We start from the raw sequence: 27931 nt of genomic DNA on the forward strand, positions 1-27931 counted from the left end.
CATAACCCACATGACCACCTCTTACCCCCACCATCAGCAGCCATCACCCACATGACCACCCTCTAACCCCCACTATCAGCAGCTATCAAATTGACCACCCTCTAACCCCCACCATCAGCAGCCATCACCCACATGACCACCTCTAACCCCCACCATCAGCAGCCATCACATAGACCACCCTCTAACCCCACCATCAGCAGCCATCACCCACATGACCACCTCTAACCCCCACCATCAGCAGCCATCACCCACATGACCACCTCTAACCCCCACCATCAGCAGCCATCACCCACATGACCACCCTCTAACCCCCACCATCTGCAGCCATCACCCACATGACCACCTCTAACCCCCACCCTACAGCAGCCATAACCCACATGACCACCTCTAACCCCCACCATCAGCAGCCATCACCCACATGACCACCCTCTAACCCCCACCATCAGCAGCCATCACCCACATGACCACCTCTAACCCCCACCATCAGCAGCCATCACCCACATGACCACCTCTAACCCCCACCATCAGCAGCCATCACCCACATGACCACCTCTAACCCCCACCATCAGCAGCCATCACCCACATGACCACCTCTAACCCCCACCATCAGCAGCCATCACCCACATGACCACCTCTAACCCCCACCATCAGCAGCCATCACCCACATGACCACCCTCTAAACCCCACCATCAGCAGCCATCACCCACATGACCACCTCTAACCCCCACCATCAGCAGCCATCACCCACATGACCACCTCTAACCCCCACCATCAGCAGCCATCACCCACATGACCACCTCTAACCCCCACCATCAGCAGCCATCACCCACATGACCACCTCTAACCCCCAGCCTACAGCAGCCATAACCCACATGACCACCTCTAACCCCCACCATCAGCAGCCATCACCCACATGACCACCTCTAACCCCCACCATCAGCAGCCATCACCCACATGACCACCTCTAACCCCCACCATCAGCAGCCATCACCCACATGACCACCTCTAACCCCCACCATCAGCAGCCATCACCCACATGACCACCTCTAACCCCCACCATCAGCAGCCATCACCCACATGACCACCTCTAACCCCCACCATCAGCAGCCATCACCCACATGACCACCCTCTAAACCCCACCATCAGCAGCCATCACCCACATGACCACCTCTAACCCCCACCATCAGCAGCCATCACCCACATGACCACCTCTAACCCCCAACCTCCAGCAGCCATCACATAGACCACCCTCTAACCCCCACCATCAGCAGCCATCACCCACATGACCACCTCTAACCCCCACCATCAGCAGCCATCACCCACATGACCACCTCTAACCCCACCATCAGCAGCCATCACCCACATGACCACCTCTAACCCCACAATCAGCAGCCATCACCCACATGACCACCTCTAACCCCCACCATCAGCAGCCATCACCCACATGACACCTCTAACCCCCACCATCAGCAGCCATCACCCACATGACCACCTCTAACCCCACCATCAGCAGCCATCACCCACATGACCACCTCTAACCCCCACCATCAGCAGCCATCCCATAGACCACCCTCTAACCCCCACCATCAGCAGCCATCACCCACATGACCACCTCTAACCCCTCCCTAACACTGTGTGGTCCAGCGCCACCTGACACATGTGAAGATTACAGCCTGATCTATGCTGCTCCTTGAAGAATGTAATATGCCACAGATGGCCTTGGTAAATAATACAAACTTGTTTGTCTGTTTAGCTATTTATAATCAGGATAAGGGTTAGATAGGCCTCCACTGGTGTCAGGGGATATATAAGTGAGGTAGATAGGTGTAAGATAAACTGGCAGATCAGGCAACAGGGTGACACTGAGGTGGAGATCTGTTTGTGGGAGGAAGATCGGTGTCATGGAAGAAACCTACTTTCTGAGGCTTGGTGTCAGATGTTACAGTCTACCTCGGATCATAGCAGATTTAGATGGCAGCCCAGAGAACTGTACACCTTTACTTGGTCCGATTAAGACTGGGATTAACATAGCCCCATTGACTGACTCCTGCCACGGTTTCGTGCTGGTGTGCAGAGGCTGGAAGGTCTATGTGATAGGTCAGCAGTAGACTTGCACAAGTCTCTAAGGCAATAATTATTAGTTTAAATCATAATTTCTAGATTATTTAAATAATAGTAACAAGTTGTCGCTATAAAAGACTGGAGTTCTGTCCACATACCTTGACTTGCCTATTAGGAGGAAAGAATTATTGTTCCACATCCATAGACTTTTCTTCCAGTATAGCCTTGGAGCAAGGCTAGGTCTGCGACTGCCGTGTGACAGCTCACACCTGGGAGAGGGAGGCATGACATCTACATGTCATACCCAGATTATGCACACTCACTGAGCCTGGATTACCGAGGGGTCAACACAGGCCCTGCACACCTGGATGATCGTGTTGACCAGGGATCTCGTAGTGTAATTAGGGGTCAGTGAATCACATGGAAGCAGGTAGACATACTCACGGGATCAGTGATTCTAAAGTTGGGTTGTATGTGGTATCAGTCACAATGATGTGAGGTGAAATGGGGTTTGACATCGCGTTCAAGATTGTTGCACTTATATTGTGACGGGCATGCATGCGTGAGGGCGTACTTATCTGGACTAATGGAAATTTTATAGTGCTAGCCCACTGTGATACCATGCCGCAGTTTCCCCCCTCCAACTTCCATGACGAACCCCTCTAACTCCCATGGCCTCCCCCTCTAACCTCATGGCCTACCCTTCTAACCCCATGACCACCTCCTCTAAACCATGACATCCCTCTAACCCCATGACCACCACTTCTCACCCCATGACCACTACCTCTAACCCCCATGACCACCACCTCTAACCTCCATGACCACCCCTTCTAACATCCATGACCACCCCCTCTAACCTCAATGACAACCACCTCTAACCTCCATGACCACCCCCTCTAACCTCCATGACCACCCCCTTTAACCCCCATGACCACCCCCTCTATCTTCCATGACCACCCCTCTAACCTCCATGACCACAACCTCTAACCTCCATGACCACCCCCTCTAACCTCCATGACCACCCCCACTATCTTCCATGACCACCCCTCTAACCTCCATGACCACAATCTCTAACCTCCATGACCACCCCTCTAACCTCCATGACCACCCCCTCTAACCTCCATGACCACCCCCTCTAACCTCCATGACCACCCCTCTAACCTCCATGACCACCCCCTCTAACCTCCATGACCACAATCTCTAACCTCCATGACCACCCCCTTTAACCCCCATGACCACCCCCTCTATCTTCCATGACCACCCCTCTAACCTCCATGACCACCCCCTCTAACCTCCATGACCACCCCCTCTAACCTCCATGACCACCCCCTCTAACCTCCATGACCACCCCCTCTATCTTCCATGACCACCCCTCTAACCTCCATGACCACAACCTCTAACCTCCATGACCACCCCCTCTATCTTCCATGACCACCCCCTCTAACCTCCATGACCACCCCCTCTAACCTCCATGACCACCCCTCTAACCTCCATGACCACCCCTCTAACCTCCATGACCACACCTCTAACCCCCATGACCACAACCTCCAACCTCCATGACCACCCCTCTAACCTCCATGACCACCCCCTCTAACCTCCATGACCACCCCTCTAACCTCCATGACCACCCCTCTAACCCCCATGACCACAACCTCCAACCTCCATGACCACCCCTCTAACCTCCATGACCACCCCCTCTAACCTCCATGACCACCACCTCTAACCTCCATGACCATCCCCTCTAACCCCATGACCCCCCTTCTAACCCCATGACTACCACCTCTATCCTCCATGACCACCCCTTCTTACCCCATGACCCCCTTCTAACCCCATGACCACCCCCCTAACCCCCATGACCACCCCTTCTGATGTCCGTAACTACCTCCTCTAACCTCCATGACAACCACCTCTAACCTCCATGACCACCTCCTCTAACCCCGATGACCACCCTTCTAACCCCCATGACCACCACCTCTTTCCTCCATGACCACCTCCTCTAACCTCCATGACAACCACCTCTAACCTCCATTACCACCCCCTCTAACCCCCATGACCACCCCCTCTATCCTCCATGACCACCCTTCTAACCCCATGACCACCACCTCTAACCCCATGACCACCACCTTTAACCCCCATGACCACCCCCTCTATCTTCCATGACCACCCCCTCTATCCTCCATGACCACCCTTCTAACCCCATGACCACCCTTCTAATCTCCATGACCACTCTTCTAACCCCCATGACCACCCCCTCTATCCTCCACGACCACCCTTCTTACCCCATGACCACCACCTCTAACCTCCATGACCACCATTCTAACCCCATGACCACCCCCTCTAACCCCCATGACCACAACCTCCAACCTCCATTACCACCCCCTCTAACCTCCATGACCACCCCTCTAACCTCAATGACAACCACCTCTAACCTCCATGACCACACCTCTTACCTCCATGACAACCACCTCTAACCTCCATGACCACCCCCTCTAACCCCATGACCACCCCTCTAACCTCCGTGACCACACCTCTAACCTCCATGACAACCACCTCCAACCTCCATGACCACCCCCTCTAACCTCAATGACAACCACCTCTAACCTCCGTGACCACCCCCTCTAACCCCATGACCATCCCTTGTAACCCCATGACCCCCTTCTAACCCCATGACCACCCCTCTAACCCCCATGACCACAACCTCCAACCTCCATGACCACCCCCTCTAACCTCCATGACCACAACCTCTAACCTCCATGACCACCCCCTCTAACTCCCATGATCATCCCTCTAACCTCCATGACCACCCCCTCTAACCTCCATGACCACCCTTCTAACTTCCGTGACCACCCCTCTAACTCCCATGATCATCCCTCTAACTTCCATGACCACTCCTCTAACCTCCATGACCACCCCTCTAACCCCATGACCACCCATCTAACCTCCTTGTCACGATATGGCTGAAATAATGTCGATGTGACGTTAAATATTAACTCACTCACTCTATCCTCCATGACCATCCCCTCTCATCCCTCTAATTTATATATGTTAATCAGTAATATAAACTTTCCTGGGAAAGCACGAACTTGTCCTTCCATAGGCATCAAGTGTCCTTGTTTAATCATTGTACGTGGAGTGTTGGATGCATACTGCAGTGCTAGAAACACATTGGCCCTCTGCTTGTCATGTCCTCACAGACTCTCAATACCAGTCTTTGATGAAATCCCAGCAACAATGACATAATCTACTCAATGCCTTTGATATTATTTGAAGGACTTTCTTTTTGAGCAAATTCTGTGTTGGGCAAAAATAGAAAAGTTTTTCATTTCTTGTTCAGTCGCATCAATTTCCACCTGTTTTTCAAACGGAATTTTATTTCAAGGCCAGGGCTGATTCTGTAAGAAAAAAAGAAACGCAACTTCTTTTGGGGCTGAGTAGACAAATTGTCACCACAAGACCACATCTGAACAGCCATGTTTAGTTTGACTGGCTCTAATGGATTAACAGCAGCAGGGCACCATAAAAATGAAGGAATCGAGGATGACAGGATAACCTGACTTCTGATGTGACCATTATGAAGTAAAACTTGCTTCCATTATGATCTCAACAAAGCATTTTCTGCCAGGAATGACTGGCAGGGGCAAAGAGATGGGGCCCATTGATTGAGTGCTTCCCCTGCTGTATGAATGCCCCTCTCACTTTGGGGGGAAAAAATACAAATATTCTTGCAATTTTGTATGTTCTTGATTTGCAAGCATCAGAATTTGTTTGATATGGCTAGAATGGAGGATGTAAATAAAGCACTGGTTAAATATAGTGTTGTCAGTGGAGGGAGCGAGAGGTGTTTGGTCAGGCTTTACCTGGAATCTCGTGGCAGGTACTTGTTTTTGTGGGCAAATTACACACTTCCCGGCAGTTATTTCATGAATGTGTGACAAGCTAGCAGGGGAGAAGGGCGTGGGGTCTGATTGTCACGATTACAACACTATATCAACTTATCTGTCGAAATTCAATTAGCATCGGTTGTGTGATTGTTTGTACATTTAATGTTGATTTGCTGTGTCACTTGTAGTCCGTGGGCTGTTACGTCATGTACTGCATCCTGTTATTGTCCCTCTGTCCACAGATCGACCTTGTGCCCCGTGCTTTGTGGACAATGATGAAGACATGTTCACAAATACTGGGGACGTTTTATTTGCTGATCTGACGTGATTTTTGGTGTTTCTTTTTTAGGCGGGGACTGCTGGCTGTTTACCTTACAAACTTGGTGAGTTGCTGGCCCAGTGGTGGCCTCGCTGCGCGTCTGCTTCAAGCACAGTTTGGAGCCACATGCAAAACACAGCACATGACTGCAAAATTCAACATGGCTGCCTCTGTTCGGTTTCGGCAGGCCACAATATTTGCTTTGACCCCTGCCCATTTGAGCCAACATTTGGCAGTGAGGCTACTGACCTCTCCCAAACCCATCTAAACAAAGCTCCCAGTTTCTCTCAAATAATTGCTTCAAACTGGCAGCCTGTAGAAAATTGCCTAACATTTGTCAGCTTGTTATTTATAGAGTTTTCTCTATTTGTCCACAATCAATCTGACATCTATTTCCTCTCTTGGTGTGGGAATGTGGAACAATTTGAAAATCCTTTTGCTTTTGCTTTACTGCTCACAGTTAGATGGAATGATGTAGTGTGGTTTGTGTCCCGAGATCTTCCCATGTGGCTGGAACCTGTGTCCTGCTGTCTTGCTTTGTCCCGCTGTGACTTGCTGTGCCTTGCTGTGTCCCACTGTGCCTTGCTGTGCCTTGCGGTGCCTTGCTGTGCCTTGCTGTGCCTTGCTGTGTCCCACTGTACCTGCTGTCTTGTGCCTTGCTGTGCCTTGCTGTGCCTTGCTGTGTCCCGCTGTGTCCCGCTGTCACTTGCTGTGCCTGCTGTGTCTTGCTGTGCCTTGCGGTGCCTTGCTGTGTCCCACTGTGCCTTGCTGTGCCTTGCGCTGTCCCGCTGTACCTGCTGTCTTGTGCCTTGCTGTTCCTTGCTGTATCCAGCTGTGCCTCGTTGTGTCCCGCTGTGCCTTGATGTGCCCACTGTGACTTGCTGTGCCTTGCTGTGCCTTGCTGTGTCCCACTGTAACCGCTGTCTTGTGCCTTGCTGTGCCTTGCTGTGTCCCGCTGTAACCGCTGTCTTGTGCCTTGCTGTGCCTTGCTGTGTCCCGCTGTACCTGCTGTCTTGTGCCTTGCTGTTCCTTGCTGTGCCTTGCTGTGCCTTGCTGTGCCTGCTGTGTCCCGCTGTACCTGCTGTCTTGTGCCTTGCTGTGCCTGCTGTGCCTTGCGGTGTCCCGCTGTACCTGCTGTCTTGTGCCTTGCTGTGCCTTGCTGTATCCCGCTGTGCCTCGTTGTGTCCCGCTGTGCCTTGATGTGCCCACTGTGACTTGCTGTGCCTTGCTGTGCCTTACTGTGCCTGCTGTGTCCCACTGTAACCGCTGTCTTGTGCCTTGCTGTTCCTTTCTGTATCCCACTGTGACTTGCTGTGCCTGCTGTGTCCCGCTGTACCTGCTGTCTTGTGCCTTGCTGTGTCCCGCTGAGCCTTGCTGTGCCTTGCTGTGCCTGCTGTGTCCCACTGTAACCACTGTCTTGTGCCTTGCTGTGCCTGCTGTATCCCACTGTGACTTGCTGTGCCTGCTGTATCCCACTGTGACTTGCTGTGCCTGCTGTGTCCCGCTGTACCTGCTGTCTTGTGCCTTGCTGTGTCCCGCTGTGCCTTGCTGTGCCTTGCTGTGCCTGCTGTGTCCCACTGTAACCGCTGTCTTGTGCCTTGCTGTTCCTTGCTGTATCCCACTGTGACTTGCTGTGTCTCGTTGTGTCCCGCTGTACCTGCTGTCTTGTGCCTTGCTGTGCCTTGCTGTGTCCCGCTGTGACTTGCTGTGCCTTGCTGTGCCTGCTGTGTCCCACTGTAACCGCTGTCTTGTGCCTTGCTGTTCCTTTCTGTATCCCACTGTGACTTGCTGTGCCTGCTGTGTCCCGCTGTACCTGCTGTCTTGTGCCTTGCTGTGTCCCGCTGTGCCTTGCTGTGCCTGCTGTGTCCCACTGTAACCACTGTCTTGTGCCTTGCTGTGCCTGCTGTATCCCACTGTGACTTGCTGTGCCTGCTGTATCCCACTGTGACTTGCTGTGCCTGCTGTATCCCACTGTGACTTGCTGTGCCTGCTGTGTCCCGCTGTACCTGCTGTCCTGTGCCTTGCTGTGTCCCGCTGTGCCTTGCTGTGCCTTGCTGTGCCTGCTGTGTCCCACTGTAACCGCTGTCTTGTGCCTTGCTGTTCCTTGCTGTATCCCACTGTGACTTGCTGTGTCTCGTTGTGTCCCGCTGTACCTGCTGTCTTGTGACTTGCTGTGCCTGCTGTGTCTTGCTGTGTCCCGCTGTGTCCCGCTGTCACTTGCTGTGCCTGCTGTGTCTTGCCGAAGTCCCACACATCTCTGTAACACTCCTGCCACCACCTCACAGCCATGTTTAACACACTAATGCTAATGTCCCTACAACTGCTCCATATCACTGAGTCTCACACCAAGACTAACATTGAGCCTCTGTGACAAAAAGAAATACACCTCATAAAATTTAGGGGTGTCGACACTGTTGAGGTCACCACAGTAGTGTAGACTTGCTGACATGTAGACTTGATCAGGGGTCCTTCTGAAAACACCAACATAACTTAAGAAGTAACTTGTATAACAGTTTTAGGAGCATCAGCCCTATACAGATTTTATTAACACTGTGATGTAGACTTGCTCACACATAGACTTGATTTGGGTTTCTTTCTTGCATTCAAAAATGATAAATAACACTGATTATTAATATGCGTGGGTTATTATTGGCAAATGTTTGAAAATATATAAATATCCTATTATAAATAAAACATCTCATTGTTGACATTTGAAATGTCTTAATTGAAATGTCCTTTGACCTGGTTAAAGTATTCACTTGTCAAGCCGATGGTGCGGGTTGGATTCTGACTTGGGTACAAAGTGTGAAGCTCATTTCTGGCGTCCCCGCCGTGATATTGCAGGAACCTCACTCACTAACTAAAACCACACTCACTATTCACTGATGACCTTGGCTACCTTCTTGTGAAGGTCAGGAACAACACAGTCCCAAGCATGTAGATTGCGGTATTAACTCATTGGCATTGATTCTCATTTTGTGTTCCGAATCATTTATCTCTTAAAATGTCTAGATCTGAGAAAGTTTTATTTTGAATTACTGAAAGTAAGCCACAGTTTTATTTCTTTCTTGGTCTACAAGATTTATTTCATTAGTTGATCTGAAAAAAAGTGCAAAAGGTTTTGGTGCCAAACTGAAAATACCTTTCTTTAGGAAATCTTTCATTTAAAAATGTCAGTGATTGGTGAGGTTTGGTGAGGTTTTATTTGAAATATTGTTTCAACAAAAGAGGACATCTCACTGAAAGGAATTTAGGAGTTGTCAGATTTTTTTCTTACAAATATATTTTGGTCAACTGCCAATGTGAAACAATAAATGACCTTATCTCATATCAGTTTTTGTACAGGTCAGTAAGGGCACTTGGGGTTTATGTAGTCAGATTGTGACAATATATGAATCCATTAAATTTACTACCATAATAACGAAATTTGAGTTTTGAACGAAATAACATGTGGCAGTATAGACATTTGATTAGGGAAGAGACATCCATGAACTCTCATCCTTATGTGTGTCACTTCTAAATGCCATTCAAAGACAAAGTTGATGCAATTTATGGATAACAACTTCTTTAATTACTGTAAAGGCGACATTTTGGTATAGGTCCATATACTGTTGTCAAGCAAGCAATGTCAGCCTTGCTTGACAACGGTATAAGGATCTATACCGAAACGTCGCCTTTACAGTAAATAAAGAAATTGTTATCCATAAATTGTGTCTACTTTGTCATCTGTTAACTTTTAAGTAATGCCTATCAAACAATTAAGCCGTTCAAAGACTTAAAGTTTGATTTTATTTAACATTAAACATTTATTCAAAATATATTTGATTTCAAAAACTATTTTCTGTCCTCAAAACATGTTTTAAAAAGAAAGCAAAGACAAATGTTTTATGATTCCTCCAACTGTTTTTCAACAAATCTTTTACTGCAGTACTAGCAGATCAAAACAAGTCTCATATGAAATAACTGTTTCTACTGTTTCACAGTAACAACTGTGTGTGGTAGGAATCTGATCAGGTTCAGTCAGGTAGCATTGCAGCCACTGAGGGGGGAATTCAGAAGACACAGGGGATGCAACGAGGGTGGTCACTGGTTGATGGTACCAGTGCCACAACCACAACAATACGCTCTTCTTCCTCCTAGAACACTGCAACACTGCCCTCTTCTTCCTCCTAGAACAACAATACGCTCTTCTCCACCCAGTACAACACCTCCCACTTCTCCACCCAGTACACTGCAACACCGCCCACTTCTCCACCCAGTACACTGCAACACTACCCTTTTCTCCACCCAGTACACTGCAACACTACCCTCTTCTCCACCCAGTACACTGCAACACTACCCTTTTCTCCACCCAGTACACTGCAACACTACCCTCTTCTCCACCCAGTACACTGCAACACTACCCTCTTCTCCACCAAGTACACTGCAACACTACCCTCTTCTCCACCCAGTACACTACAAATCCGTCCTCTTCTCCACCCAGTACACTACAACGCTACCCTCTTCTCCACCAAGTACACTGCAACACTGCCCTCTTCTCCACCCAGTACACTGCAACACTACCCTCTTCTCCACCCAGTACACTACAAATCCGTCCTCTTCTCCACCCAGTACACTACAACACTACCCTCTTCTCCACCAAGTACACTGCAACACTGCCCTCTTCTCCACCCAGTACACTGCAACACTACCCTCTTCTCCACCCAGTACACTGCAACACTGCCCTCTTCTCCACCCAGTACACTGGAACACTACCCTCTTCTCCACCCAGTACACTGCAACACGGCCCACTTCTCCACCCAGTACACTGCAACACTGCCCTCTTCTCCACCTAGTACAACACCGCCCTCTTCTCCACCCAGTACGCTGCAACACTGCCCTCTTCTCCACCCAGTACACTACAACATTACACTCTTCTCTACCCAGTGCAACATCATGCTCTTCGCCCCCCCCTCCCAGTTCAAATCTGCACCCAAGTTCCTCCCCCTCCCCCCAATACCACCACACCACACCATGTTTTTCTACTCCCAAAACCACAATTTCTCATCCCCCCCCCCCCCCCCCCCCCCCCCAACACTGCGCTCTTCTATCCCCCCAATACAACATCACTGCACTCTTCTCCCCCTAATTACCACAACTCCACACTTTTCTCCTCCAAGGGATGGCAGCTACAGTCCTCCACATACCGCACCTTGTCGTGCTGTTGTGCTGATACTCTCCCCTATAAAATTTAATTAGAATGAGACGAAACTAAAATCATTGCTTTAATGATGGGTTATTGATAAAATAAAAAAAAGTAGCTAATCTTCCTCCTCGTAAATCTGTCAAGTGAGCTGCAAATTATGTGGGAGTCATGATTTTCTCTTGTTACCGTGGGTACGGGAAGGGTTCTGGAAGGGTAATATTTCTGTGTGCTGATTGTTTCATGCAGGATTTAATTACATAGATTGTAGGCTGAAGTAGCATATTCAGGCTATGTCTTGATTGGGCCTTAGGTCATGGGGCTATTAAGGTCAGGTTGGTTTATTTCAGGTGGGGTAGGTTTAGATCCGGTGGGGTAGGTTTAGATCAGGTGGGGTAGGTTTAGTACAGGTAGGGTAGGTTTAGTTCAGGTGGGGTACATTGGTATGGGCAGTACAGGTGGGGTAGGTTTAGATTCGGTGGGGTAGGTTTAGATCAGGTGGGGTAGGTTTAGATCAGGTGGGGTAGGTTTAATACAGGTGGGGTAGGTTTAGATTCGGTGGGGTAGGTTTAGATCAGGTGGGGTAGGTTTAGTACAGGTGGGGTAGGTTTAGTTCAGGTGGGGTACATTGGTATGGGCAGTACAGGTGTGGTAGGTTTAGATTCGGTGGGGTAGGTTTAGATCAGGTGGGGTAGGTTTAGATCAGGTGGGGTAGGTTAAGATGAGGTGGGGTAGGTTTAATACAGGTGGGGTAGGTTTAGATCAGGTGGGATAGGTTTAGTTCAGGTGGGGTAGGTTTAGATCAGGTGGGGTAGGTTTAGATTTGGTGGGGTAGGTTTAGTACAGGTGGGGTAGGTTTAGATTCGGTGGGGTAGGTTTAGATCAGGTGGGGTAGGTTTAGTACAGGTGGGGTAGGTTTTGTTCAGATGGGTATGGACAATAGAGTTTGGGTGGGGAGTGTTTAGTTCAGTTTGGGTAGGTGTGGTTTGGGTGGGGTTGGTTAAATTCAGTTTGAGTAGGTTTAGTTTTGGTGGGTAGGTTTAGTTCAGTTTGGGAAGGTTTAGTTTGGGTGTGGTAGGTTTAGTAGGGGTGGGGTAGGGTAGGTTTAGTTTGGGTGTGGTATGTTTAGTTTGGGTGCGGTAGGTTTAGTAGGGGTGGGGTAGGGTAGGTTTAGTTTGGGTGTGGTAGGTTTAGTAGGGGTGTGGTAGGTTTAGTAGGGGTGGGGTAGGGTAGGTTTAGTTGGGATGTGGTAGGTTTAGTTGGGGTGGGGTAGGTTTAGATCAGTTTGGGTAGGTTTAGTTTGGGTGTGGTAGGTTTAGTTTGGGTGTTGTAGGTTTAGTCAGGGTGGGGTAGGGTAGGTTTAGTTGTGTTGGGGTAGGTTTAGTAGGGGTGGGGTAGGGTAGGTTTAGTTTGGGTGTGGTAGGTTTAGTATGGGTGTGGTAGGTTTAGTAGGGGTGGGGTAGGGTAGGTTTAGTTGGGATGTGGTAGGTTTAGTTGGGGTGGGGTGGGGTAGGTTTAGATCAGTTTGGGTAGGTTTAGTTTGGGTGTGGTTGGTTTAGTTTGGGTGTTGTAGGTTTAGTCAGGGTGGGGTAGGGTAGGTTTAGTTGTGTTGGGGTAGGTTTAGTAGGGGTGGGGTAGGGTAGGTTTAGTTTGGGTGTGGTAGGTTTAGTATGGGTGTGGTAGGTTTAGTAGGGGTGGGGTAGGGTAGGTTTAGTTGGGATGTGGTAGGTTTAGTTGGGGTGGGGTGGGGTAGGTTTAGATCAGTTTGGGTAGGTTTAGTTTGGGTGTGGTAGGTTTAGTTTGGGTGTTGTAGGTTTAGTCAGGGTGGGGTAGGGTAGGTTTAGTTGGGGTGGGGTAGGTTTACTTGGGGTGGGGTAGGGTAGGTTTAGTTGGGGTGGGGTAGGTTTAGTTGTGGGTATGGGCAGTATATGTGGGTGAAGTTTCAAAATATTTAGAACCGGTACAATAAGTCGCTTTAAGCATGTTTCATAAAGTGAGTCTGCCATCTGTATTTAATAGACTTGTCATTATTATGTCTGTTGCTATTTATACTGCACTGATTACAGTGAAGCTATTCAAACCTGAAGGAGCCATTACTTGAAGAATGTGCAGTTTTTGCACCTCACTCATCTGAATGGGAGATGTGACATGTATATCCTGCAGGGAAAACCTGCTGACACATGGAGGATGTAGATAAAGCTGTCAGTATGTATAATACCCAAACACAGTGGCCAGGTGGGGAAACTCACATTAACAACACGGCCAGCTGAGATGAACCCTCATAAGTGAGGGTTTATGGCTAGGTGAGCTGCCTGCAAGCCTACAGCTGGAGACTGGTCCTAGGGGCTGTCATGTAATTCACTGATCAAGAAGCAAGCTTGTGTGTTTCCTTGTGCGTACACTTATTATCACATATCAGATTTGAAAACAAAGACAAAGTGGTTTGTGATGAAAGATAATGTAATGCATTTTGAAAATTCTGAAATAAACAAGGTGTTGCTTTCAGACCTGAAACACATGCTAGCAGCTGTGAAATTGACGTTGAGCTTTTTGTGGAACAATGAGATCGCAAGGCTAAGATATATACTTTTGAAATGGTGTTCATACAAACATTTCTTCATCATGATAGTGAGCAATGCACATTTACCTGATCTGGGAACACACCTGAGCTCAGGTAGATCAGAAACAGACAGGTGAGCCTGGTACTGTAATAGACACGATGCAATCAATTATTGCTGTAATTAGAATATTCCATGTATAAAAAAGCTTGCAATTTGAAAATCCAGATGAATTTCAATGTATGAATAGTAGTTGTTTGGTTAGAATTGCAAAATCATCAGGATTATCACTGGAACATAAGGTTCATGTAGTTTGTAACCATACACAGCTAATACTATACTTAATATGTGATGAATATCACTCTAAATCTCTAAAGGAATCCTCCAACTTAATTCCTTTAAGGGGGGCATGGGTGGCCCAGTCGTCTAAGGTGCTGCGATTAAGTGTGCAGAGTTGCGTCCCTTGGGCACGCCAGAAACCTATGATAGTGGGTTCGAATCCCGGTTCACACCGATTATGTTTCTAGGTTTGTCAGCACCATACCTGTGCTCGTGGGTTTCACCGAAGTGGTAAACATCTGATGCCTGTATCACTTCGGGCTTTCCTTCCACATTAAGCTGACACGCTGTGATATGACTGGAATACTTTTGAAAGCGGCATTAGGCCCAACTCACTTACTCACTCATTCCTTTAAGAGAGTTCCAAGAAAGGGTCATAATTGTAGTTGTCTTAAGCTCAAGGTTCGGACGTACTTATTTCAGCCTGGAAGTGCATGGGTGTATCTTCTGATGTTCGGGTCTTTGAGGAAAGACTTCTAGTTTGTCATGAAACATGGTTCAGAGAAGTGCGTATATATTGAACATTTTTAATGTACATCTGACTCAATCAACTAATCCTATACAAACAGTGTATGCCAGGTGACAGACTGATTCAATTATGCCACTAATATCAGCCATGGTTTCATTTCTTGGTCACCAGTTGTCCCACTATTGTCAACCATGAATAGCTTTTTGAGAGATCGCCGCATTCATATGGATGAGATTATCTTATATTGTGTTGGGAGGACAAGGAGAAGAGGGGGAAAGTTGGGTAACAGCTGTTGGGTACTTTCACAGCTTGTGTCATTATATGCCAGTGGAACTCTCTAGTATTTACGGACCGAGGGTGGAAGGTCCGGGGTTCGATCCCCAGCCATGTCCTACCTAAAGACGTTAAGAGATGGTACTCGCTGTTACCCTGTCTGGCGTTCAGTATTAAGAGGCTAAAACAAGGATCGGTCAGCTCGGAGTCAGTATACTGTATCTGAGTGGGGTATTCATGTTAAACTGCAGCATGGTATTTCAGTAGTCTTGCACTATAAATTGGTATCAGTCCAAACTAGTACAAGTAGCCACACACACATGTGTATGCATGTTGCTATAGAAGTGCAATAACCTTGGACGTGACGTTAAACCCCATTTCACCTCACCTCTTGTATTACCATCACTAACATTTTGTGGAGTTATCTGCCCTTCAGTTGTAGCAACTTCAGTAATGCTTTTGTAGTGTACGCAGTTCTTTCCAGGGTGAAATTCCTAGTGTTTGTAGCCCAGTGTGACGGGATTGTGGTGGTTCTGTTGTACTTTGTTCCAGCTGTTGTCTCCAGAGGTCGCCAGGTACTGACACACTGTCAGATGTGGTGGGGAGATCGGTATTGCCGGACCTGATCAATGGCAGGCCGGATTATCCTTCTCACCTCGACAAAGACCCTACTTTGTTATTCTGCCAGCGCTGGGCTAAGTAGCTGAATTACATCCTAATTTCAAATTAAAATCTGATCATACTTGGAAATTACAAAGACACATCCGATTTGTTAGTGTCTGTGTATAATTTGGTAATACTTGACTTTGTAAGGTCAGTCACAGGCAAACTTTCGGAAATAATAATTTGCTTTTGTGAAAAGTATGGACAAGCACACTGCTTGTTTATATGGAAAATAGATTTTAATTTTGAAGGTTCTTATGTGAAGTTCAGGGGGATTATTTATTTCGATTCTTTGTGAGATTGCATAGGCTTTGTATTGAATACATGCTGATGATTGGCCTGTTCCCACTGATGAGCCAGGAGCAGAGTCACCAGGGTAGGAGTCGATCGCAGCCTGTACTGGTTACAGAAGAGAAGAGAACTCTTTCATGTTTTCAATATTGATCATAATTGGTCAGTTCTTGCAGTCAGAGGAAGAAGGTGTGTGACAGCACGCTGAATCTGAAACATCAAGTCCTAATCCATTCTCATTACCTCAACAGCCTTTCCAGAATGAAATTTGGGGGATTAGAAGTTGGATAATCATTCTGAGAGGAAGTTTATCAGAACACTGGGAGACAAACACTGAGAACACAATCACGAATGTGGTCTCGGATTTTGAGGGTACGGAGTATACAAGGGTTTTCTGGGACTACAGGCGGCAAGCTGTCAACTTCACTCAAGATGTGGGAATGAGCGTGCATATATTATAGACAGAAGAAGGAGAAGGCTGTCAGACATCAAAGTTAAACGATCATAATCTGCTCCGTGAGTGCCACCGATTGAAGAATGTGCACTTTGTACTGTGGGAGTGATCTGCTAGACCTCCCCACCTCCTGCTGCTGTTGATCTTGCATCAGGCTTCACGACAGACTGATTGTAGTCAGAATGTGGCGTAATGCTCAGGCTAGACTTGCACGTGTCTATAAGGCAATATTTATAAGTTTAAATCATTATTTCTAGACTCCGTAAATAATAACAAGTTGTTCCTATAAGAGACTGGAGTGTACTGTCCACATATCTAGACTTGCCTTTAAGCAGGATAGAATTACTATGCATCCAAGGACTTTTCTTTCAGTACAGCCTTGGAGCAAGGCTGTGCTCAGGCCCCGACACACAGTTAGCTGCATAATAGGATTGCTGTATCTTTCAACAGTTCATGCCCTGTAGATACTTTAATTTTTGCCTTCTTTAGCCCAAAATTAATTATGAAGCTGAGAACATACCTTGAGAATATATTTTTGTTACATTTTGGTAGTATAAATTTGAGAAAATGTTATGAAAGTTATCAAAAGAGGTCATATGACAGACAGGGTTTTAGGTGATGCAGACGTGCGCATCAAGTACGCTCCAAAGTATAGAATGGACACAGAAAAATAACAATATTGCATCCTTTGGAATGCATGATAATATTGATTGTGATAGAAAGGTGTTGTAATTATATATATCAATTCTTACAGTACAGTACACTACACCATTTGATTACTTTACAGGACCCCATATTTCCTTCAGAGACCCTTGAAACTTATTATTGGATGTCTACTGGACCCCTAGTTTTGTAGGTCATGGTTAAACCTTGGGCAGAACTATAATTTTTTCACTCATTTTAGCTCCTTTAATTCCTCATGTTAGTTAATTATGAAATGAAACCTTTCCCTGGGTGATTTAAAAGCAAGATGGCTCCAGAAACAGTTCCATAATTTTAATATTTTTCTGTTAGAAGATTAATATTTGAATAATTTATTAAAATATTATTTCTTGTTTATTATAAATAAGAAAATCATCTCAGAAAACAAAGAATTTCGTTTGTAGTATTATGACACCATTGTGCAGTGTAAGGCTGAGTTGTGGCTGTTACATTGCATCCTAGGGATATATATTCATATCACTCAAGGGGGCACGGGAGGCCCAGTTGTCTAAGGCACCGCGATTCACTGTGCAGAGTTCCGTCCCTTGGGCACGCCAGAAACCTATGATTGTGAATCCCGGTTTGCCCCGATTATGTTTCTAGTTTTGTCAGCACCATACCAATTCTCGTGGGTTTCGCTGAAGTGGTAAATGTCTTGAGACCTGCATCATTTCAGGCTTTCCTCCCACATTTAGCTGACATGCTGCGATATAACTGGAATACTGTTAAAAGCGGCGTTAAACCCAACTCACTCACTCATATCACTCAGCAGCCTGGGTGATATGATGCAATAGTTTCAATGCCTTGGGCTATTTCATCATACCAGGTCATACATAGTAGAATGGTAGAAAGCCATTGCGATGACAAGGCTTGAGCTTTCATGGTATTCAGTGTTTTTAAAAACAACACTGGTTTTTACAACACACTTCATATCATTGACTGCAAAGGTTCACACCAGCTGGTGATGTTGTTGACCTTGACATCCCAGCAAGTGATACTGATGATGTGACAGACTTTGTGTTAAAACCAGGTGGTTCTGATGATGAAATAGCTTTGCGATAAAATGTTGCAGTAAAACGATGGTGTCACAGCTTGGTGCATCACATCTGGTGGACAATCAGGTGAAGTCACATGTATTGCAGTCTCTGGTCTGATGAGACTGGTCAGTCTGGTGAAGTCACATGTACTGCAGTCTCTGGTCTGATGAGACTGGACAATCTGTTGAAGTCACATGTACTGCCGTCTCTGGTCTGATGAGACTGGTCAATCCGGTGAAGTCACATGTTCTGCAGTCTCTGGTCTGATGAGACTGGTCAATCCGGTGAAGTCGCAGCAGTCTCTGGTCTGATGAGACTGGACAATCTGGTGAAGTCACATGTACTGCAGTCTCTGGTCTGATGAGACTGGACAATCTGGTGAAGTCACATGTACTGCAGTCTCTGGTCTGATGAGACTGGACAATCTGGTGATGTCACATGTACTGCAGTCTCTGGTCTGATGAGACTGGACAATCTGGTGAAGTCACATGTACAGCCGTCTCTGGTCTGATGAGGCTGGTCAATCCGGTGAAGTCACATGTTCTGCAGTCTCTGGTCTGATGAGACTGGTCAATCCGGTGAAGTCGCAGCAGTCTCTGGTCTGATGAGACTGGACAATCTGGTGAAGTCACATGTACTGCAGTCTCTGGTCTGATGAGACTGGACAATCTGGTGAAGTCACATGTACTGCCGTCTTTGGTCTGATGAGACTGGACAGTCTGGTGAAGTCGCAGCAGTCTCTGGTCTGATGAGACTGGACAATCTGGTGAAGTCACATGTACTGCAGTCTCTGGTAGATGAGACTGGACAATCTGGTGAAGTCACATGTACCGCAGTCTCTTGTAGATGAGACTGGACAATCTGGTGAAGTCACATGTACTGCAGTCTCTGGTAGATGAGACTGGACAATCTGGTGAAGTCACATGTACTGCAGTCTCTGGTCTGATGAGACTGGACAATCTGGTGAAGTCACATGTACTGCAGTCTTTGGTCTGATGAGACTGGACAATCTGGTGAAGTCACATGTACTGCCGTCTCTGGTAGATGAGACTGGACAATCTGGTGAAGTCACATGTACTGCAATCTCTGGTCTGATGAGACTGGACAATCTGGTGAAGTCACATGTACTGCAGTCTCTGGTCTGATGAGACTGGTCAGTCTGGTGAAGTCACATGTACTGCCGTCTCTGGTCTGATGAGACTGGTCAGTCTGGTGAAGTCACATGTACTGCCGTCTCTGGTCTGATGAGACTGGACAATCTGGTGAAGTCACATGAACTGCCGTCTTTGGTCTGATGAGACTGGACAATCTGGTGAAGTTGCAGCAGTCTCTGGTCTGATGAGGTAGCCTAGTGGTTAAAGCGTTCGCTCGTCACGCCGAAGACCCGGGTTCGATTCCCGACATGGGTACAATGTGTGAAGCCCATTTCTGGTGTCCCCCGCCGTGATATTGCTGGAATATTGCTAAAAGCGGCGTAAAACCAAACTCACTCACTCACTCTGGTCTGATGAGCTTGGTCAATCTGGTGAAGTCACATGTATTGCAGTCTCTGGTCTGATGAGACTTTCCATACTGTGATGTTATCCTTGAGAGTGGAAGACCCCATCATCAGAATGGCAAGTTGGTTGTGGCAGGTAATTGTCAAGCCCTAACCTGACCTTCAACTCTCCAGTTTATCTTCAGCAAATAGGGAAAGTCCACCAGCAGAATTTCAACAATGGCCAAAGGTGTTGAGGAATTTGTTCTTTCAATTGTCTCTAAGGTAAACCTGAACACTCAGCTTTGCCAAGTGTAAGCCTTAATCATAGCGCTGTGAATACTCAGTAAATGGCTGTGTGTTTGCGTGAAGCTTGCTGCGTTGTCCCTCGCCGTCTCGCTCAGGCCAGACAGACCAACCTCTCAGATTGTCGCCGTCTTGCCACATACACTCACACACATACCTGATCTCAATGTCCAGTAGCCACCAGGCACACTGTTATACAAATAAAACAATGCATGTGTTCAATTTACATTGGTTATGAAAATCAATCAAAATGAACAATGTATACTACTTTAAAGAATATTTTATTTTTTCATATGCCTGGACTTAATCTGACATATCATAACAGATTAACTATAGTCATATGAAAAAATCAGGTGTTCTTTGACTTCTTTTGAGTAGTATATATAATATTAAATTCCTCTTCATGCATATTCTGCAGAGTGAAAGTGTTATATTGGTTACATGTAGATGGGCTTTGCCAAATCTAGGAAGCAGAATGTGAATGGGTGATCAAGTTGGCATTAGCCAGTGTATTGTGTCTGTATACTGTTATTATATATATATCCTTGACTCATTAACCTCCACAGTGTTGTTCTGGCGGTGACATCACCATCTTCATATCTCCTATCTCTAATTTAGCACAGAATTTCTCTTGCTTGTGAGAGTAATTTGATTGGATGACTAATGTAGTGTTGTGCCATTCAAGTCGGGCTCCGAAGTAACCAGGGGCAATTGGGTGCGAGGTATTATAGAGATATGAGATATGATACACTGGATAACTGAGGATGCAAAGTTTGTGAATGTTGTTAAACACCATAGTCCGCAATATCAGAGCAATATGATGGCCTGTAGATAACTGAGGCTGTGTCAGACAAACCAGTGACTAAAAGCACGAGTAAGAATCAATGCCATCACCCAGGCCACATAGCTGGAGCAGCTATTTAGTTGACCCTTGTGACAAGCATGATGTCCTGGGGACCTCTTCTGACCCTGAGTTCACACAGGGGTATCAAAGTTTTTAAGGTGAGAGGTCAAATTGGGTGTTGGAAGTGGGTGGTCAAATTGGGTGTTGGAAGTGGGTGGTCAAATTGGGTGTTGGAAGTGGGTGATCAAAAGGGTTGTTGGAAGTGGGTGGTCGTAGGGTGTTGGAAGTGGGTGATCAAATTGGGTGTTGGAAGTGGGTGATCAAATTGGATGTTGGAAGTGGGTGGTCAAATGGGGTGTTGGAAGTGGGTGGTCAAATTGGGTGTTGGAAGTGGGTGATCAAAAGGGTTGTTGGAAGTGGGTGATCAAATTGGGTGTTGGAAGTGGGTGATCAAATGGGGTGTTTGAAGTGGGTGATCAAATGGGGTGTTGGAAGTGGGTGATCAAATGGGGGATGGTTGAAGTGGGTGATCAAATTGGGTGTTGGAAGTGGGTGATCAAATGGGGTGTTTGAAGTGGGTGATCAAATGGGGTGTTTGAAGTGGGTGATCAAATGGGGTGTTGGAAGTGGGTGGTCAAATTGGGTGTTGGAAGTGGGTGATCAAATGGAGTGTTTGAAGTGGGTGATCAAATGGGGTGTTGGAAGTGGGTGATCAAATGGAGTGTTGGAAGTGGGTGATCAAATGAGGTGTTGGAAGTGGGTGGTCAAATGGAGTGTTGGAAGTGGGTGATCAAATGGAGTGTTGAAGTGGGTGGTCAAATGGAGTGTTGGATGTTGGTGATCAAATGGGGTGTTCAATATTCCAGTTATATCACAGCGTGTCATCTTAATGTTGGAGGAAAGCCTGAAGTGATGCAGGTCTCCGATGTTTACATTTACCAGTTTGGTGAAACCCACAAGCACAGGTATTGTTCTGACAAACCTAGAGACATAATTGGGGCAAATTGGGATCATGGACCAAGATCAAAGATTTCATAGTTCTGACCCTTACTAACAGTTTGCATGTATTAATTACAATACTATCCATGCTTAATACAGGCTGGATTTGAAACAAATACACAACCAGGCTGAATCTTTCTGTAGGCACCAAGGTGACTAGGTATTCTCTGTTGAGGAAAAGGAACAAAATTGGCTACCACACTGTCACCAGATATCTCCTAAATGAAAGGGCTAACTCCATCATCAACTTTAGGGCGGGTGATGCTCCTTCCTTTGCCAATGTTAGGAGGTGGGCAGTGGAGTTCCAGAGGGAAGAGAGGACTTGGAAGATGATCAGGAAGACCTTCATGAGAGTTGAGAACGTCCTGAGGAATGATCTGGACATGCTGAAGATTCCAGTAGCCAATACAGTAGGTGTCTCTCATGAGAGTTGAGAACATCCTGAGGAATGATCTGGACATGCCGAAGGTTCCAGTAGCCAATACAGTAGGCATCTCTCATGAGAGTTGAGAACGTCCTGAGGAATGATCTGGACATGCCGAAGGTTCCAGCAGCCAATACAGTAGGCGTCTCTCATGAGAGTTGAGAACGACCTGAGGAATGATCTGGACATGCCGAAGGTTCCAGTAGCCAATACAGTAGGCATCTCTCATGAGAGTTGAGAACGTCCTAAGGAATGATCTGGACATGCCGAAGGTTCCAGCAGCCAATACAGTAGGCGTCTCTCATGAGAGTTGAGAACGACCTGAGGAATGATCTGGACATGCCGAAGGTTCCAGTAGCCAATAAAGTAGGCATCTCTCATGAGAGTTGAGAACGTCCTGAGGAATGATCTGGACATGCCGAAGGTTCCAGCAGCCAATACAGTAGGCGTCTCTCATGAGAGTTGAGAACGTCCTGAGGAATGATCTGGACATGCCGAAGGTTCCAGTAGCCAATACAGTATGTGTCTCCCATGAGTGTTGAGGGGCGGTCGGGTAGCCTAGTGGTTAAAGCGTTCGTTTGTCACGCCGAAGACCCGGGTTCGATTCCCGACATGGGTACAATGTGTGAAGCCCATTTCTGGTGTCCCCCGCCGTGATATTGCTTGAATATTTTTCTAAAAGCGGCGTAAAACCATACTCACTCACTCACTCATGAGTGTTGAGAATGGCCTGAGGAATGATCTGGACATGCCGAAGGTTCCAGCAGCCAATACAGTAGGCGTCTCTCATGAGAGTTGAGAACGTCCTGAGGAATGATCTGGACATGCCGAAGGTTCCAGCAGCCAATACAGTAGGCGTCTCTCATGAGAGTTGAGAACGTCCTGAGGAATGATCTGGACATGGCTTCACAGGCTTCCTGACCCCTCATCATCATCTCTGGGGACAATTTACGTCATTTGGAAGCAGATCCAGCCGATTTTGTTGAGCGGTTTGTAACCGTGGATGAGTCTTGGGTTCACCACTAACAACCAGAGATGAAACAAGAGTAGGTGAAAACACATGAAATCTCCGAAGAAGTGTGCAAAGTCTGTTCCAGGTGATGGTGAACGAATCCTAATGCTGGACTACCTCCCGAATAGTCGGACCATTAATGGCCAATATTATGCTAATCTGCTTAGGCAGCTGCATGAGAATATCAAGACTGTATGTCATGGAAAACTCACGGTTGGTGTGTTGTTTCACAAGGACAATGCACCTGTGCTCAAGTCCCTTGGCACATGGCTGTAATGTAAGACTGTCGTTTTAAAGTCATTGAGAAAGAGTATGGTTTTACGCCACTTTTAGCAATATTCCAGCAATATAACACCGGGGGACACCAGAAATGGGCTTCACACGTTTTACCCATGTCGGGAATCAAACCCGGATCTTCTGCGTGACGAGCAACGCTTTAACCACTAGGCTACTGACCGCCCCCTGAAGTCATTAAACATCCGCAGTATTCACCAGACTTGGCACTGTGAGAGTTCCACCTCTTCCCAAACTTGAAGTAAGAACTGCCTGGCAAGCATTATGCAAATGATGATGACATCATTCCTGCTGTTAGAGGAAGTTTTCTCTTGACACCAGTGGGGTCCAGGCACTCTAGCATCATGGGTAGAAGTGTGAAACATACTAAACAACCAATTCCATCAACCCAGCATCTATCAGATGTTCTACATGGCTGCTAAATATGAATAATTAAGAGTGAGTGAGCAAGTAAGTTGGGTTTAACGCCGCTTTTAACAGTATTCCAGTTATATCACAGCGTGTCAGCTTAATGTTAAAATTAGTTTCTTTTTAGTTTGACATTGTGCTCTAGTGTTTTGGATTGTTCCTCATGCTATCATCCACTGGTTTGCCTGGCAGAGGCTCTAATAAACACGAAGTGCCCGCTGCATCATGTTGCTGGAATATTGCTAAACGTGGCACAAGACATTACTCACTAGGACATAATGAGAGCCCCTGTGATGTTGCTTGAATATTATGAGACAATCACCTCCCTCTTTCCACTCATTACACACTGAGGTAGAATAGGCCTTCAGCAACCCATGCTTGTCGCAAGTGGCAACTAAGGAATCAGGTGATGCATCGATGTTCATGATGTCAATCACTGGATTGCCTGGTCCAGACTTGATTATTTACAGACTGCTGTCATATAGCTGGAATATTGCCGAGTGTTGCGTTAAACAACAAACAAACATTACACACTGTCCCTCTTGTTTTGCAAGCTGTGATGTTGCCGACAGCAGCAGGAATTCACTCACTCACTCACTCACTCACTCACTGATGGTGTAGCCTCGTGGGTAAATCTTTTGCTCGTCACGCCGAAGAACCGGGTTCAATTCCCCGAGTGGGTTCAATGTGTGAAGCTCATTTCTGGAGCTCCCCTGCCATGATATTACTGGAATATTGCTAAAAGCGGAGTAAAACCAAACTCACTCTCTGTTTTTTTGTGTCATAATTGAACCGTTTCATTTGTTTTGTTTAAGTGTTAGATTTCTTTGTTGATGAAGTTTTTTTTAAACTGTTTCAATATCCAATTTGCCAGAACCCTCATGTTGCACAGGAATTTAGTAATTCAAGAAGAAAAATAAAACCTTTTTTGTTGATTTATGAAATCACGAGACATGCAAAGTTTTCATGTTCAGAGGAAAATAATAATCCTCCACTTTCTGTGTGTGTGTGTGTGTGTGTGTGTGTGTGTGTGTGTGTGTGTGTGTGCCAGTGCTATGGTAAAATCATCACAACAGGTGATCTTCACCCAATATGAAATGTAATGTTCTGTGCCATGCAGTTATAAGTGTGAGGTGCCATGAACAGGCCATAAACAACGGGAGTAATGTTGGAGGCAGACCAACCCAAGGGATCAGAGCTGTCTTTGTAGCTCACTCTATGTCTGTGTATCACTCTACAGCCATGTACTATATTTCCCTGTATCACTCTACAGCCATGTACTATATTTCCCTGTATCACTCTCCAGCCATGTACTATATTTCCCTGTATCACTCTCCAGCCATGTACTATATTTCCCTGTATCACACTCCAGCCATGTACTATATTTCCCTGTATCACTCTCCAGCCATGTACTATATTTCCCTGTATCACTCTACAGCCATGTACTATATTTCCCTGTATCACTCTACAGCCATGTACTATATTTCCCTGTATCACTCTCCAGCCATGTACTATATTTCCCTGTATCACTCTACAGCCATGTACTATATTTCCTTGTATCACTCTCCAGCTGTGTGATATATTTCCCTATATCGGACTCCAGGTATATACTATACTTCCCTATATCGAACTCCATCTATATGCTATATTTCCCTGTATCAGTCTCCAGCTGTGTGCAATATTTCCCTATATCTGACTCCATCTATATGCTATATTTCCTGCATAAGGCTCTGGCTATGTCATATATTTCCTTTATAAGGCTTCAGCTATATGCTATATTTCCTGTATAAGGCTCCAGTTATATTTCCTGTATAAGGCACCAGGTACATGCTATATTTCCTGTATAAGGGACTAGTTATATGCTATATTTCCTGTATAAGGCTTCAGCTATATGCTGTATTTTCCTGTATCTGACTGTATCTGGCTGACAGACCGTGTGACAGGAGACAGGGTGTTGGTAGACTGCCTGGCTGTATCTGGTGTGTTCACGGCAGTGCCAGATGTGACAGGACGGTGCAGGATGAGTTGCTTCATGACGTCCCTCGCCCCTCCCTGTCATATTCATCTTCGTCCCATCCCACACCGCCAGATTTATGATGACATGTCTGATAATGTTCTCAGAAACCATTAATGCTTCTTTTATTGCTCTTGTATCATGAGTTTAAATATAACTTTTCCCATCAGACACCAAGCAGAAATATGCAAGATTTGACTGCCTCCCTCCATAGCGCTGTTTATGTTAATGCAGAATACCTAATGGCATGCAACATACAGTATAACGAAATGAAGTCATAATCACATGGTAAATAATTTCTACTTATAACACAGCAGAGCCCGAACAAGATCTTTGCATTTTAGTAATTGATTGATGGAGAAATGATCCCACTGGGTTGAAGGAGTGAGGATTCAAGTAGAGGGGAGACGACGGCAACTTGTTCTTGGGGCTTTCATTGTTAAGATGCTGCCAGCGAGGAGTAGCACAAGTTGGAGGTTTTAGCCTGGGAGATTGACAGTATGTCTTGCCGCCCCTGTTATCAGGCGTCTGACGGAGCCTGGTAGTCTGTACTGCCACTGTTCCCTTGACTTGCACTACTCCGACCAACCACCCGCCCATGGTTTCAGATTGTCAAAGGGAGGTAACCCTTGTTTGTGTTGTGTTTCAGGCACTGGAGACAGCGTACAGAATGGCCAAATTCAGGGGCCTCATCAAGCCAGTCGTACATGGAGAGGTAGGTGTTGCGGGGCTTCCACAAGTGGATTTCAATTAAAGAAAAAAATTAATAAAACACAAAATTGAAGAAATCATCAGTGTTTGCAGGTACATTGGAGAGGAACGACATTCACTCACTCACTTATTTGGAGGACATATTTATGTCACAAACATGCCTTGGAACATGATATCTAGACTTACATCTAGTCTCTGAAATGAAAATTTGTTACAGAACAGTTGTTAAATTATGTTTTAAAATAAGAATAAAAAAGAGCCCACAGACTTCATTTTCAGAAGCAGTAATCTAGACTTGCCAACTGTAGTACTCAACATTTGCTAAGGACCAAAATGGTCATTAGTCAAAGGTGTGGTTCTTAGCAAATTTGAGTTGTGTATTATAGACTTACTGTATTGGATATATTGGTTTCGGGTCTGTATGACAACAGGACATCACATATACTTGCTGTGGCAAGGGCGAGTCCAAATTAACTACCGAGTAACCGACCCCCTATTACCGACCCTACCCGGGTAACCGCTGTAGATCACAAGACTTGGGTACGAAACCTAAGATTGGGATTTGTTTACAGCAGTGCGGCAAAAACTATTTAGATACATTTATCAAACGATCAGATCATGTGTACACTGAAGTTGACTGAATCTTTACCTGTACTCAAATATATACAAGTCAAAAGGAATGTGTGCATCATCAGAAAGAAATGGGAACATTAGTGACTTGTAGTGTAACTGCTGATGTATAGTAAATTTTTGTCATTAAGCAATATATAATGTGACTAACCATGGGTCCAGGTAGTTATGTGGGTATCCCGGTCCTACTCAGGACCAACCCGACCCGAGTACCCGAGTTACCCGTCCCAGTCCTAGTACCTGCCATATTAACAACATTTCCTCACATGTCTCACAGACCCGTGAAGATCCAGGGTAGAATAGGTCTTCAGCAACCCATTCTTGCCATGAAAGGCAACTAACGGTATTGGGTGGTCAGGCTCTCTCTGACTTGATTGATGCGTGTCATCGTATCCCAATTGCATTTATCGATGCTCATGATGTCAATCACTGGATTGTCTGGTCCGGACTTGATTATTTAAAGACCGCCGTCATATAGCTGTAATATTGCTGAGTGTGGCGTTAAACAACAAACAAACAAAAAACAACAAAACATATCTCACTGACCCGGATTATTTGGTTTATTTTTCAAAATGGTACGTCT

General features: G+C 46.1%; 1 protein-coding gene across 2 annotated transcripts in view; it reads left to right on the forward strand.

Annotated features, from left to right (window-relative positions):
- Positions 1-27931, forward strand: part of LOC139474671 (transmembrane protein 135-like) — a 203528-nt gene that overhangs the window by 25596 nt on the left and 150001 nt on the right. For both annotated transcript variants that reach the window (XM_071257768.1, XM_071257767.1), the window contains exons 4-5: positions 6292-6325; positions 26657-26722. In XM_071257768.1, coding sequence (XP_071113869.1) covers positions 6292-6325; positions 26657-26722 — 100 coding nt within the window. The remainder of the gene's footprint in view (positions 1-6291; positions 6326-26656; positions 26723-27931) is intronic.

Source organism: Haliotis cracherodii, unplaced genomic scaffold (assembly GCF_022045235.1).
Source record: "Haliotis cracherodii isolate W230 unplaced genomic scaffold, xgHalCrac1.p SCAF_3, whole genome shotgun sequence".
NCBI classification, from domain to species: Eukaryota; Metazoa; Mollusca; class Gastropoda; order Lepetellida; family Haliotidae; genus Haliotis; species Haliotis cracherodii.